At 37.9% G+C, this 14,441-nt stretch overlaps 1 protein-coding gene across 1 annotated transcript in view; it reads right to left on the reverse strand.

Moving 5' to 3' along the window:
• Positions 1–213: 213 nt before the first annotated feature.
• Positions 214–14,441, reverse strand: part of ATP11B (ATPase phospholipid transporting 11B (putative)) — a 195,507-nt gene continuing 181,279 nt past the window's right edge. The window contains exons 29-30 of the mRNA XM_038748670.1: positions 8,029–8,162; positions 214–3,614 (exon numbers count right to left, since the gene is read on the reverse strand). Coding sequence (XP_038604598.1) covers positions 3,533–3,614; positions 8,029–8,162 — 216 coding nt within the window. The 3' untranslated portion in view covers positions 214–3,532. The remainder of the gene's footprint in view (positions 3,615–8,028; positions 8,163–14,441) is intronic.

Below are 14,441 nucleotides of genomic sequence, written 5' to 3' on the forward strand. Positions count from 1 at the left end.
GTAGAGCAAGCTGCGTTCTTCGTTTCCACTTGTAAAGTCTGATATTAGAACTCACCTATTTCACAGGGCACTGTCCACCAAACCCCCAGATGTCTATTAACTGAACCTCTTAATTAACTGAACCTCTTAATGAGTTGCCACAAATTTAAGAGCTGGGGTAGGGTGGACGGAAGCCCCCACGTTCAAGCTGCTTGACAAATGAACACGCAACACTAACTAAGGGAAACTTTTATTCAATAAATATACTTTCCATAAACTTTTAAAAAATTACCAACAGCTGAACAACAAGCACACTGCATTAACAATATAAATTTAAAAAGTATACATTAGGCAGCCACAGTGTCTGAGGTCCAAAATTTAGAACTAATTATTGCTATGGCATTTCCGACTGCAAAAGCTTCAGTACAACTAATATAGTAAAAATCCATATTTTTTTTGTAGGAATATCATTCAAGTTTTTTCCAAAATAAAACCACATTTTGATCAGGACTTTCTTATGAAAATAGGGTTGTTTTCCAAGATGAAAATAAACTATAGCGTTGGGACTATAATTATGCATGTTTTCAAACTCTTTGGTGTCGGTTTTCTTGCTCTTTCTTTCTAATTCATACCTGAAACTGATCTTTGTCAATTTCTCCTTCTGTTCCTGAATATGTAACAAGTCACAGGACCTAACAACAAAAAAAACCTGGAGTGTCTGTATGAATTTGGAACACATTCGCTCTCCCGTATCCCAAAGATGACATTCCTGACACACCCTGCCTTAAGAAACTTGGTATATAAAATGTGTGTCTGGCCTGGAGCTGCACAGGTGTACAGTTGTTCCATCGGAAGAATAATCCCTAGATGATTTAGCCAAAACGCACACAAGATTTTTTATGAATGGGTCGTATTTAAAAGTATTCACATTAGCTTTGTGGTGTTGCTTACTTGCTTATTAGATAACACGAAGTCCAAAACAGAGTCCACAATTCTGGACACAAAGGCTGGCTGCTGTTGGCATTTTCCTACCTTCAGGTACTAGATAAAAATGCTTATTCTAACAGCCTATTGAGCAACATGGAAAGAGGTTGATTTTTATTTTATATTCCTTTTTTTCCTTAAACTTTTGAATGCAACATTTTATACGGAATTTCGGAATGTATTGGAATTAGCAGAAACGTGTACAAATAGCACTGGCTCTATAACAATGGTTTCGCCCTGCGTGACGTCCGCCTTTAGAAAATACATTTTAACAGTTGTATACAAAACGAAGTTTGCATTACATCTTCAGTAAAGTGCATACTTAATTTTCTTAAATTAAAAGAAAAATCCCTCTTCCAACTCCCTTTATTTGGGATAGGGGTTCTGTACCAACACAATCAGAATGAATGCCAGCTACACGACAGTGTGATGCGAAGTTGAAGGATGACAGCTACAGGGAGAAAAGTGTGGAAAAGCTTTAAAGTATTTCAAAAGATGGATGAGCCCCCTTCTTCCCTAAGCTATTAAATGAACGCTATCCTAGACTTTCCAACCCAAACATGCCATGACAGATAACAACTTAATGATTGCTGGTCCTTGTCAGAGTGCATGGCTCAAACAAAAGGGATTCCAAGAACCCACCACGTACCTATGGTGCTGCCTTTGTATTCTCTAAGGAATTAAAATTTTGCCTGCTGTAGTCTTCCCTACGCAGTTTAAATGCCCTTATTTCAAAAAACAACAAAAAAACCAGTTCCAAAAACCTGATATGAAGTAAGTTGAATTATTAGGCTAATATTCAGACTACAGTGTTCTTGCATTACTGAAAAACACACAGTATTAAAGTACCAAGAAGGGAACAGTTTACCAGTACCAAGGTAAGTCTTTAATTCCTGCTGGTTTCCAAGAGCTTTACATAAGTGGGAGGAAAAGGGGACACTGAATCCCCAAATATAAGGAAAGCAAATCTATAACAATCTTTGGTGCGCATACACTCAACCTGCATTTATAAAAATTTCATATTTATGCCCTAAGAAGATTTCCTAAGGTAACGATCCTTTTCAGGTTTCAAAACACGACACTGCCTCTCCTGAAATTAATAAAAATAAATGGCAACCAAATTTAAATAGTAAACTACATAAACAGAACTAAAAGTCTCGAAAACATTACAAAGTCAGTATTTTCCTCTTCAAGCATGTTTTGAGAGCTTCCTGGAAATATTTTTTTTCCTTTCAAAGTATCTTCCCTTTCAGAGCGGCCTGAAAAGACACTTATGAAGGAAAAGATGACAGATTTCATTTTCCTTTGGCCATTTCTGGTTAAAAAGCCCTTTAATGCAAGGGAGATTGTGCATCATAACGAAGTTTGGTGTTAATCTGCATCAAGTGGACAATGGATTTAACTGTCACACAGACTGAGATTGAATTGATTGAATTCTAATTGACCAAACATATGAACGTAAAGAACTCAAAGCCAAAGATGACTCTAGGAAATTCCAGGCTTTCAGTTAGCCAGAGAAATGGCCCCTTCTTTTACACCTTGTGGCTCAATTTTGATCCACTCTATACTCCTTACACTTTCATCTGTATAAGGGCAAATTTTTAAGATACGATACTGTTCCAACTCATTTGTCTTTGACATTTGTACTTTACAGTGTTATCAAACAAAATGCCAACAGAGACTTGAGAGATTAAGGAAGACCCAAGAAAAATAATTCTGTTCCTAATTGAAGATACATAAAGGCCAAATATAAATACATTAACCTGGAATAAATGGGGAAAAACCCTATTAATGTTAAAAGATTAAAAATCGCACTAGCAGAAACCCTAATCCACAAATTAAGTCGTTTCTTCAAATCCTCCTGAAAGATGACTATTCATTTTTATGAAGAAATCGGGAAGGAATAAGTGCATGCTATTTGAAGGAAAGAGGATTGGCTTTACTGTTTTTGGCTGCCAGTTTAGACGTTTTACATAGCTCCACGATCTGGGCAATATTGAGCTGAATGGGTTTTCATTTCTTTAAAAGTTTCCAACAAAATTAACTTTTTAAAAGTGTCTTACTGTGGGGGCATCAACGTTGGTTAGCATATATATTTTTTATTTGTACATAGCTAAAATTTAGCCACAAGAAGCAGCACTAAACTTTGAGTCTAAATGATGAAATATTTTTCAAAGTACAGCATTTCAACCGAAATTGTACCGAAGCAGATTTAAATACCGGAAAAAACAAACACGTAAACAGAAGTACCTCTTCTTGACATCCAAAATATAGCTGCAATGACAAACTAAACTGCCTTTCAGGACCCCAGCAACCTGTGGGATATCTCACAAGGAAATTGGCAGAATTTACTGACTCATGAGAGGGGTTAGGGTGGAAAAAATAAGACGGAAGCAACCGCACAGTATTTAACCGCTATGGAGTTTTGTGAATTGCCGTTTTGCTGAAATCTACAAAAGTTTCAGGAGATGTTTTTATCGACTGGCACGCTTCCTTGGGAAAGTGACACTGAGCTTGTTCGAAACCTAGGATAAGGGACCAAAGGGCCCCGCACCCTATTAGAGTCTCTTTAACAAGTAGGTGAATCCATTGTGGAGAGAGTCAAGATGCTTCGGTCGTTGGTATAGAAGGGATCCGATGCACTCCAGGATCTAAAGTAATAATAAGAGAGAAATTTGGCTGACCAGTAACCTATGTTTTGAATTACGAAAAAGTACTCTATAATAAACTCATACTCGGAACTTTGTGAGAGCCCCCAGATGAACTTATTCCAAAAATAAAATCACACTTTTTTGTTTCAGCCACGGACACTCATTTCATATATACATGCAGGTAATGGTAAAGAGAAGCCACGTGGCCTGGTGGAAAGAGCATCAGCCTGGGGAGTCAGAGGACCTGGGTTCTAATCGCAGCTCTGCCACTGGTCTGCTGGGTGACCTTGGGCAAGTCAATTAACTTCTCTGGGCTTCAGTTCCCTCATCTGTAAAATGGGAATTAAGACTGTAAGCCCCATGTGGGACATAGAGCTGTCCAACCTGATTGTCTTGCATCTACCTAAGCGCAAGGTACAGAGTCTGGCACATAGTAAGTGATTAACAAATACCATAAAAAATGGCATAAGGTATCCTATGCTGAATATGAGTAGTGACCATTCTACAGATGTTTTGGCAAAATGAAAAGAAACACATTCATTATACCACTTTTACACGTAAATTATGGAGATGCCTACAGTGTACAAGCTTTGGACGTTTTGCCTTAAACCTTTTCACTTCTGTGCATATACTGTCATATGCAGAACACAAACAAAGCTGCATTTTCATAGCCTAAAAATCACTACCAGAAGATTTGGAATGCCAGTGTTATGCACACTGGTGTTAGGTTTTTCTTTTATATGCTTCTAATCCAGTTCACTCATCTCAGAATGAGCAGTTAAGAAAACAGGAAATTGGTCCCTCACTGGCACTAACTCTTAGTGCTCTGGAAAAGGTAACAATAAAATTGTACATTAGTACTGTACCGTCTAATGCTTCCCCACTGTTTTTTTTTTGTGGCAGGCACATCCAAGCTAGGACTTCAGAACCCCTCGTCCCATAACAGAAGCACTTGCGAAAAGGGAACTGGAGTTGCTCTTAGGAGAGTAGTCTCGGGTGGCATGAAAACATCCAAGGTTTGCCATTTTGGACGTCACTCCGTATGCGTGGTTGAGCTTCTAAGCTTGGTCACGCACCTAATATGTGCTCAGTGAAATCAAAAAGATTGGGACTAAAGATTCTCACTGTCTACAAAATGGGAAGCCCAAATAAAAATCACATTTCCTTCAGGAAGCCTTTCCTGACTTAAGTTCTCATTCCCCCATCCTATTTACCTTCCGTCTGCCTCACCATGAACTTGGTTCATTCAATTGTATTTACTGAGCGCTTACTGTGTGCTGTACTAAGTGCTTAAGTTCACTGCCCTAAGAACTTGGTTACTCAAACCACTCCCACAGCACTTATGAAGATATACCCTTGTACGCAGTTGCTGAACCTAATCTGTAATGCAGTTTTATTGGCTTTCTTTCTGTCTTTCAATGTCTTTCTCCTCTAGACTATAAGTTCCTAGAGGGCCAGGGACTATGTGAACCAACTGCATTGTGCCCTCCCCAAATGCTCAGTACAGTGCTCTGCAGAAGTAAGCACCCAATAAATACCACTGGTTGACTGATGGGAACTGGCAGTCTGGAGTAATTACCACATATGGAGTAATTTTCTCCCTGCTCACTTGGATGATTGAGTCCAAGAAACTGGTCACTGAAGACATTTATGACTGATCTGTTTATAAACTAAGTGTGCCACGGATAAGATTGGTTATTTTACTTTTCGCATATTTTTTTTGTGAATCAAAATGTGACACGTAAGGGAAAGGGGCTAAAACATCATCAAGTAATTAGAAATTCACTGTTTCTTAAAGACTATATACAGTTGTTTCAGTGGGCATTAGATAACTGTATTGTCTATGTTACAGGTCCAGCTCATTCACTACTAGACAGTAAGTAGAAATTTTGATGTAGAAACATAAAAATGTCAACAAATCAGGCCAAATGAATTTACCAATCTGTACCAGACATTCAAAAGCATTTCTACTATAGCTTAATGATAAATGCAAAAATCATGAAAATTTCTTGAGTAGGCATCTTTGAAAGATTTTTTAAAAAAAGCCCAAAATGACAATTATCTTGCTCTCTATTCCTGGCATTGACTGATTACAATGCGAGGTTATATTAGGTAAAGTTTCCTTAATATTTCTTCTCAGCAGAAAAATGTATATTCATTTGTGAAGCACAATATTTGACAGAACTCCCAAGCACATGTATCGACAATTCCATTGATAATCAGTGGAAACGTTTAGAGTGCTTTAAAGTATCTGACTAGAAAGCTACACAAAACACAAAGGAATTACTTCATTTTAGATGTACCGCATTTCATTACCGCAAGCATCTGCATCATGCAGGCCTATGATACTAGCTTTGATAAATTTTTGATGGCACATTTTAAATCTGCTAAAAAAAAAATCTGGGGGCTAAAATAGTTAAATGCAGATCCGTGTTTCACAGTTGTCAGCTGCTTAGCTTCATTAAATTCTTCGTGATACATTTTATAAAGTAATGTCTTCAGCCTTCCACATTTCAGAAAGGCTTCACCTGCTTATCTTGACTTGTGAAATATGAATGCTCAGAAAAAGCCCAAAAGGCTATTTTGGCCAACAAAATTTTACTTTAAACCAGGGAAAATGGCCAATCTAAATGAAGAGCAAGAGCAATATTTTAAAAATATGAAATGAAGCAGCGACCATTTCTTCAAAGCCCTTTGAATAGCACCAAAACACTTTGCATATTATTTTGATTTTTTTAATCTAGTAGCTAATTCAAAAGTTCCAACAGACCTTAAGATTCTAAAAATATTCCTCTCGCTACACTTTGTGGGGTAGGGAGCTATGGCAGAAATGCAAAAAAATAACCTGAGAAAGAGGACGAAGACATAATCTGAAAAAAAATTGCTTAATATTGTCAAGCATGATATTCTTCATTATTCAAGACTAGATATGGTAAATACAATAAATTTTCACAACAAAACAAAATCATAAGTGCACAACAGTAAATAGACTAGGGGTTGCACATGTCATGCAAAACCCCAAACTAACTTTGCTCTGAAGCAATATCCCTCTGGATAGAAAATGTAGAAAGCACAATAAAGATTATTTCAAAGGTTACAACTCAGAATATTCAAAAGATGCAATCAATAGAAGTGAAATTTTACTTAAAAGAACCATGCTGACTTGTGGCTCACTCACTGGTCTAATGCTCTAATTTTAAAAAAATAGTAAAATATTTTCATCATGTCTTTTTCTGTAGATTTAGCACTTGAAAAATTCTACTTTGTTCATATTCATTTCTTTTATCCCAAAGGAAATAATTTAGTAAGTGATTCAATACAACATTTTGTAAGCAAGCCAGAATAAAAGGTGACTGGAACCACAGACACTGTTAATACAAGAGCAGTTTTTAAAAATCAAATGAACCACACACCAAGGCAACATCTAAAGGTAAAGACCCAAATATGTCAGTGAAGTTACCCAAACAGATTGGATACTGCTTGAATGATATCACACCCATCATTTTTCAATTCATGCAACTATTAAGAGAATGACCATAGCAAGCTGTGAAGAGCAAGCTTTCCCAAGTTTGGGGTTGCTTAAAGAGTGTGATATTATTCACTGAAAGAACAGCACAGAGTACAAAAGCTTTATTTCTACCTCCCCCAAATGGTCAAAAGATAATATCTCTTATGGAAAAGATATAAATCTGAGTGAATATTACCTCAGAGATAAATTTATTTCACAGTTAAATTTATTGAAAATGTTCAAAAATATTTTATTCCATTATATTCCCATTAATGGGATTATCTCAATTCAAGAAAATAGTCATAATAAATACTTTGAGTGATTTGGTGTAATTTTGGCACACAGTTCGAGACTGTTTGAATAATTACAATGAATTAGCATGAAAAATTTGTAACCACCACCAAATTTTTAAAAAAATCAGATCTTATAGTTGACTTAAGAAGGGGAGAAATACAAACTTTTGTGATCATGAATAACTGGAAAGTAGAGAATAAAGAGGGAAAATTCTTTTTAAGCTTTACGCCACCCAGAGATCTGTAGACACAAAACTACAGTTCAGAAATAAAAGTCTTCTGTAGACGTGATTTTCAAAAGCGTCCAAGAGGTACAAGCCAGGAAAAAAAAATACCATAATTGCATAAGCGCTCATGTAGTAGAAAGACTGTAAAACAAAGCTTGTTCCATAAACCATAGTCTCTTCAAAGAAGCTTCCTCTTCTTTTTTTTTTTTTTTAATGAAAACACCCCAAAAGCCAGAAAGACGTTTATGAGCAAAAGTGCTCGAAAGAAGGTTATCCCCCGTTTTTACTAGGCACAACTCTGCTAGTCACCCAGTTCTGCAGGCTCATCCTCCTCCAGTTTATAGGACAATCCTCTGCAGCAAAGGCTACTTAGAGAAATTTCACACCTGTTGACACGGGCCGGACTACATCTTCTCATCACTCGCCCCAGCGTTCTTCCGAGAGATGCGCATGCCGTTTCCCCTTCCGAGAAACAGCACATGGAATCCAGGCAGTTGATACTTGCATTTGTTTCAGAGAGCTGAGGAGTCAGAGAAAAATCAATTAATATTTGTTGATTCTCGTGCCTGCCTCTATCGCGATGAGCGCATATGAAGGAAAAATGATTTTACTGCATAGGCTTTGTTAATAAACCAAATAAGTTAAACTAAATGGATGTACAATCGTTTTATCTTGCCAAGCGGATACATCAACGGCCTCTTTTTTTCCCCTCTCCTTTCCCCACCTTCAAATAGGAAGAAACTATTTTTCTCCTGTGAATTCCTGGCCACTGTTTTTTTGCTAGACGGTGAGCCCACTGTTGGGTAGGGACCGTCTCTGTATGTTGCCAGCTTGTACTTCCCAAGCGCTTAGTACAGTGCTCTGCACACAGTGAGCGCTCAATAAATGCGATTGATTGATTGATTGATATGCACTTTTAATTTGATACTGAAAATTTCATAAAAGTTCAGCTTCTTTATCTCTCTGTACGTTTTGTCCTCAAACGGCCATCCTGATAATTCAAATTGAAAATTCATCTTCTCGACTATCTTTTGGGAAAAGCACACTTCATATCCCCCAGCAAACGTTGCTCTAGAACAAGTTCTTAAGGAAACAATGAACCGACCTGTCGAAAAACGGAGCCCCAGGAATTAAGAACACAGAAAGAGTCCTAGAGCAGATAAGTACACCATTCCAAAGAATTCATAACGTAAATTAGCTGGGGTTAATTGTTAACCTTTAACATAATTTAGGGTAAATAATCCTTAAACGATTAACACCCAACCATGTTATCCATGGCAGGATTTTCCATCCAGCACAGAAATAACCTTCAAAATATACCGCCGTAGACTGATTTAGAAAATGGTATGTATGGATAGATATCCAAATTATTATTACTAAAAGAACTTGTATGCTCCAAATAGAATGATTTTTCCGGGTTAGAAAATAGGCAAAAGGCTTGACATATAATTTAGTGGGACATTATAATTCAAGGCAAGCAGCATGACAGAGTGGATAGAGCGTGGGCCGGGAAATCAGAAGGTCGAGGGGTCTAATCCCAGCTCCACCACTTGTCTGCTGTGTGACCTTCGGAGAGTCACTTCACTTCTCTGTGCCTCGGTTACCTCGTCTACGAAATGGGGGTTGACACTGTGAGCCCCACATGGGACAAGGGACTGCATCCAACTAGATTTGCTTGTATCCACCCTAGTGCTTGGCAGAGTGCCTGACGCATAGTAAGCGCTTACCAAATACCATCGTTATTCAGACTAACAAAGTCACATTAGAATTAGGAAGAAAAAAAAAACAGCTAACAAAATTGAGTATGATGGTGAAATGGATATGCTTGTTAGCTTGTTGCACGTAAAAAGAGACACCAAAAGAAAGAAAAGATTGAACCAAAAATCTCTGGATTTTCTAGAAAATGAGAGTGATCTATTAAGAAGATGCCGGAACACCTTTCCCTGAAAAACAAAAGTACTGGCAGGTATGGGGGAATTGTCTTGGTCCCCCAGTAAGTTGAGTTTGCAACAATTGTCTGGAGGAGTTGCATGATTTCCACTAGTCTGCCCAGTAACACGGACATTAAGGTTACTTCTCCAGACCTCTCTTTCTCCAGCTAGAGTTTCCAGAACTGGATGAAGATCTCCATAGGTAACGGAGTCGAGCTGATCGACTAACATGCGACAACAGACCTTCCTGAGTAGAAGCAGTTGTATAATTTTTCAGTCAAAATTCTTCAGGCTGCTATTAAAAGGACACATACTATTTTACCGAATTAAAGGATGAACTATTTTCCCCCAATGACAGGGAAAAGGCTTCTGATGATTTGCTCTTGTCAAGCACGTTTGGACAAAAGAAATGCCCCTCTCACCTGGGCTCACTTTTTAAAGCCTGTCCAAACGAGGTTCTGGGAAACTTTTATTTTTCATCATCAATCGTATTTATTGAGCGCTTACTATGTGCAGAGCACTGTACTAAGCACTTATTTTTGGTTGTTCTTTCTTAAAAGATGATAAATGGTGAAGTTTTAAACAACATGAAGTGCTTGTCAATTGGGAGGAATTCCTCAAACATGTGATAATTGCCTCATGTTGCTAATACTGTGGTTCAGTGGAAAAGAGCCCGGGCTTTGGAATCAGAGGTCATGGGTTCAAATCCCAGCTCCGCCAATTGTCAGCTGTGTGACTTTGGGCAAGTCACTTCACTTCTCTGGGCCTCAGTTACCTCAACTGTAAAATGGGGATTAAGACTGTGAGGCCCCCATGGGACAACCTGATCACCTTGTAACCTCCCCAGTGCTTAGAACAGTGCTTTGCACATAAGACTGTGAGCCCGCTACTGGGTAGGGACTGTCTCTGTGTGTTGCCAACTTGTACTTCCCAAGCGCTTAGTACAGTGCTCTGCACACAGTAAGCGCTCAATAAATACGATTGATTGATAAGCGCTTAATAAATGCCATTATTATTATTATTATTATTATTATCTCATTCTGTTTTTAATAATAACCAGAAACTCATCAAACACATGCTTTTAAGACCTTTTCAAATTCTGGATAATTTGGAAAAGTATCATATACACTGCTGCTTTGGGGGCAAGGTTTCTTAAAACCATTAGTAATACAAGAAAATTAAAGTGTCCCTAGGTAAACTACATGCAGTACTTAGTTTCTTGTCTAGTTGCCTAACAGTTCATTTCTTCCTAAAAATAATTTCTCAGAGAAACATTCCCAAACCTCATTCCACTGCTTAGATTCAATAATATCCACATTAATCAAATGTTTGATTCACACAATAAGGCTAGAGTAAAGCATTACCACAAATCACCATTCTGATGTATAGTAATTATGAAAGCAAGAGAAGTTACTACTCCTTACTTTTTTATTTGGGGCATTTGTCCTTGTGAGCATCTGTAAATATTTATGTAGAACGCACCCTACTTTTCATGTAGGAATAATCTTTATGAAGGGCGAGGTCACGAATGGGGTTGAAGGCTGTGAATTGAAACTAGAATTCATCTATTAAAACAACTTTGTATTTTTCAAGTTTGGTTGTGCTAGATTGGTTTGTTTAAATTAGGCCCCAAGAAGCCTTGCTTTCTTAAATGTTAATATTATGGTGCAATTTATGTAGTAACTTCTGAAGCCTTAGAGATTTCTAAGATATTTTATGTCTTGCTTATCAAAGTGATGACAGACAAAGCCATCACTAGTCACCCACTGGTAATGAAGCAGCATGGCTTAGTGGAAAGAGCACACGCTTGGGAGTCAGTGGTCATGGGTTCGAATCTCAGATCCACCACTTGTCAGCTGTGTGACTTTGGGGAAGTCACTTAACTTCTCTTTGCCACAGTTACCTCATCTGTAAAATGGGGATTAAGACTGTGAGCCCCATGTGGGACTGACCCAACTATCTTGCATCTACCCCAGGGAGTATAGTGCGTGGCACATAGTAAGTGTTTAACAAATACCATTATTATTATTATAAATGAATAGTGGGGATAAAATGCAAGAAAAATATTTTGTGCAGCCAAAATTTAAACTAATTCCTTTATCAAATCAATCATTTATTGATCATTTACTGTGTACAGAGCCCTGTACTAACTGCGCAGGGGAGTACACTACAACAGAGTAGGTAGACATGTTCCCTCTCCATAAGAAGCTTACAGTTTAAGAGGGAATCAAAGTCTCTAAACTTGCTTGAAAATTAAAAAAAACCCAACAAAAAGACCTGAACAGTTCTATGCACCAAAGGAATATTATTTTCTTCTTTTCAGTGATCTAATAAAAACTAATAAAATAAATTCAAAGCAGGCTCTAAGTACATATGCCACCGTTTTTCATAGGGCCTGATTTAAACAAACCAATCTAGCACAACCAAACCTGAAAAATACGGAGTTGTTTTAATAGATGAATTCTAGTTTCAATTCACAGCCTTCAACCCCATTCATGACCTCGCCCTTCATAAAGACTATTCCTACGTGAAAAGCAGGGTACATTCTAGATAAATATTTACAGACGCTCACAAGGACAAATGCCCCAAATAAAAAAGTAAGGAGTAGTAACTTCTCCTGCTTTCATAATTACTATACATCAGAATGGTGATTTGTGGTAATGCTTTACTCTAGCTCAATGTAGCTGATATTTGTTTTTAAAAGGAGAAAATTCTGCTCACTGACAACAACAATGCAGTTCTTTGTGAGCTCAATACCACTACGGAGTTTTAAAGAGAAAGGAGAAAAAAAGGTACTCCTCGTCTAGAAAACCTATTTATCCAACCTGGGCATACAATCTGAGGGTATAGTTTGAAAAGGTGTCACTATAACAGCATGGCCAGGTGGATAGAGCCCTGGAATTCATAAAGACTTGGGTTCTAATCCAGGCTCTTTCACTTGTCTGCTGTTTGACCTTGGGCAAGTCACTTAACTTCTCTGTTAATTCCCTCATCTGGAAAATGGGGATTAAGAATGTGAGCCCTATGCGGACAGGGACTGTGTCCAACCTCATTAACTTGTATCTACCCCAGTGCTTAGTGAGTACAGAGAAGCAGCGTGGCTCAGTGGAAAGAGCCCGGGCTTTGGAGTCAGAGGTCATGGGTTCAAATCCCGCCTCTGCCAATTGTCAGCTGTGTGACTTTGGGCAAGTCACTTAACTTCTCTGTGCCTCAGTTACCTCATCTGTAAAATGGGGATGAAGACTGTGAGCCCCACGTGGGACAACTTGATCACCTTGTAACCTCCCTAGCGCTTAGAACAGTGCTTTGCACATAGTAAGCGCTTAACAAATGCCATTATTATTATTATTATTACAGCGCCTGGCATATAGTAAGTGCTTAATAAGTCTCATAAAAAAAGGTAGCCATCAATATCTTCCCTAAAATGTTCCAGCTACTGCACAGAATCATGAACAAACGCTTACACTACGGTAAATGACTTGAAATGCTAACATTTTAGGTAATCCATTAAAGGCTCAGCGCATAATTCTTTAAAAACTAAAAAAAGGAATAAGGATAGTGAAATGTAAGAAGGCACAAGAAAGAAAAACAGATGAGAATTCCTAAATGGCACTTCTGAATTGTTAATGAAATGTGTTAGAAAAAAGGTCATGAATGTTTCTGTATGTTGTCACGAATATGAAGTTTAGCTGATGAGTCCATGACTGAGTATACTCATTAGGGTGGCGTGACAGTACTACCTAGTGTACGCAAGGACTGTCCTGTGGGCTACAAGGATCGGTTAGCAGTTGCCTATTGTCCTCCCCTCTGGGCCTGCTTTCAGCAAAGTCATATGCTGAGCTGACTGAACCCTCATCTTCTTCCATCTAAAAGGACAGAAAAGCAACACGTCTCACATTACAGGGCAAACAAATCTTACCAGCATGCAGAGTTATATTCAAAAGGCAACTTCCCTTAAAACAATTTGTATCGATGCTAACGTATCAGGACACACACTTTCACAAAAGAGCAGATGAAACGCTTTCATGGGAACCAAGCTAAAACCACACAAAATATAGGCAAATGGCTAATGTACAAAAGTGTTATGCTGCACACAGGTACTACTACAGAGAAATAATAACAGTAACCATTCAGCTTCTCCTACTTGATTTTCTTACAGACTTCCACCAGTTTTTCCTCTTTCTCTGAAGGGAACTGGTATACAAAATCCATATGAAATTACAAAACATTCTGCAGAGTGTTACTTGGGAACATGACTATCATTCCTTAATTTAAAAGTATTTTCAGTGTGTATTTGATTGGGTGGGACTGATTTTTATCATAGTGCCTTTAATCCTATTCCCCAATTATTTAGGAAGGACTTCCCATGCATTTTTTTAAACCAAAAATAAAATTACCATGAAGTTAGAATTACAATTAGAGAACAAAGGCCAGTCCTTAAAGAGAGCAGACTTATTCGTGACGGAGTTTGTCAGGGTTCAGCCCTGGGTTTGCCATTTCAGTTATCACAGCGAAAATGCTGAACTTTAGATTATAAACATCCTAAATACTGTATTATTAGACAGCTCTTTCAACACTTCTGTGATAGCTAAGCATCTGGAAGTATTCCTGTCACTGGTGAAAAATGAGAATCATACTGCTGAATAATTCAAAGTCATTGCAAATTTTAAAGGTAAAACTGTAGAAACACTTGGGCCCAACCACCTTTCATTACAAATTGAGTGCCAGCTGTATCATCACCATCTGTCTTACTTGCTTTTGATCTGATCAAATGGGATAAAATCAACACAATTTAAGAAAAAAGTGCTTTATCTAACCCATGTCAGGTAAAGTCAATACAAAAATAAGGGACGGAATGGTCTGGTTTC

This window comes from Tachyglossus aculeatus, chromosome 1 (assembly GCF_015852505.1).
Source record: "Tachyglossus aculeatus isolate mTacAcu1 chromosome 1, mTacAcu1.pri, whole genome shotgun sequence".
Lineage (NCBI taxonomy): Eukaryota > Metazoa > Chordata > Mammalia > Monotremata > Tachyglossidae > Tachyglossus > Tachyglossus aculeatus.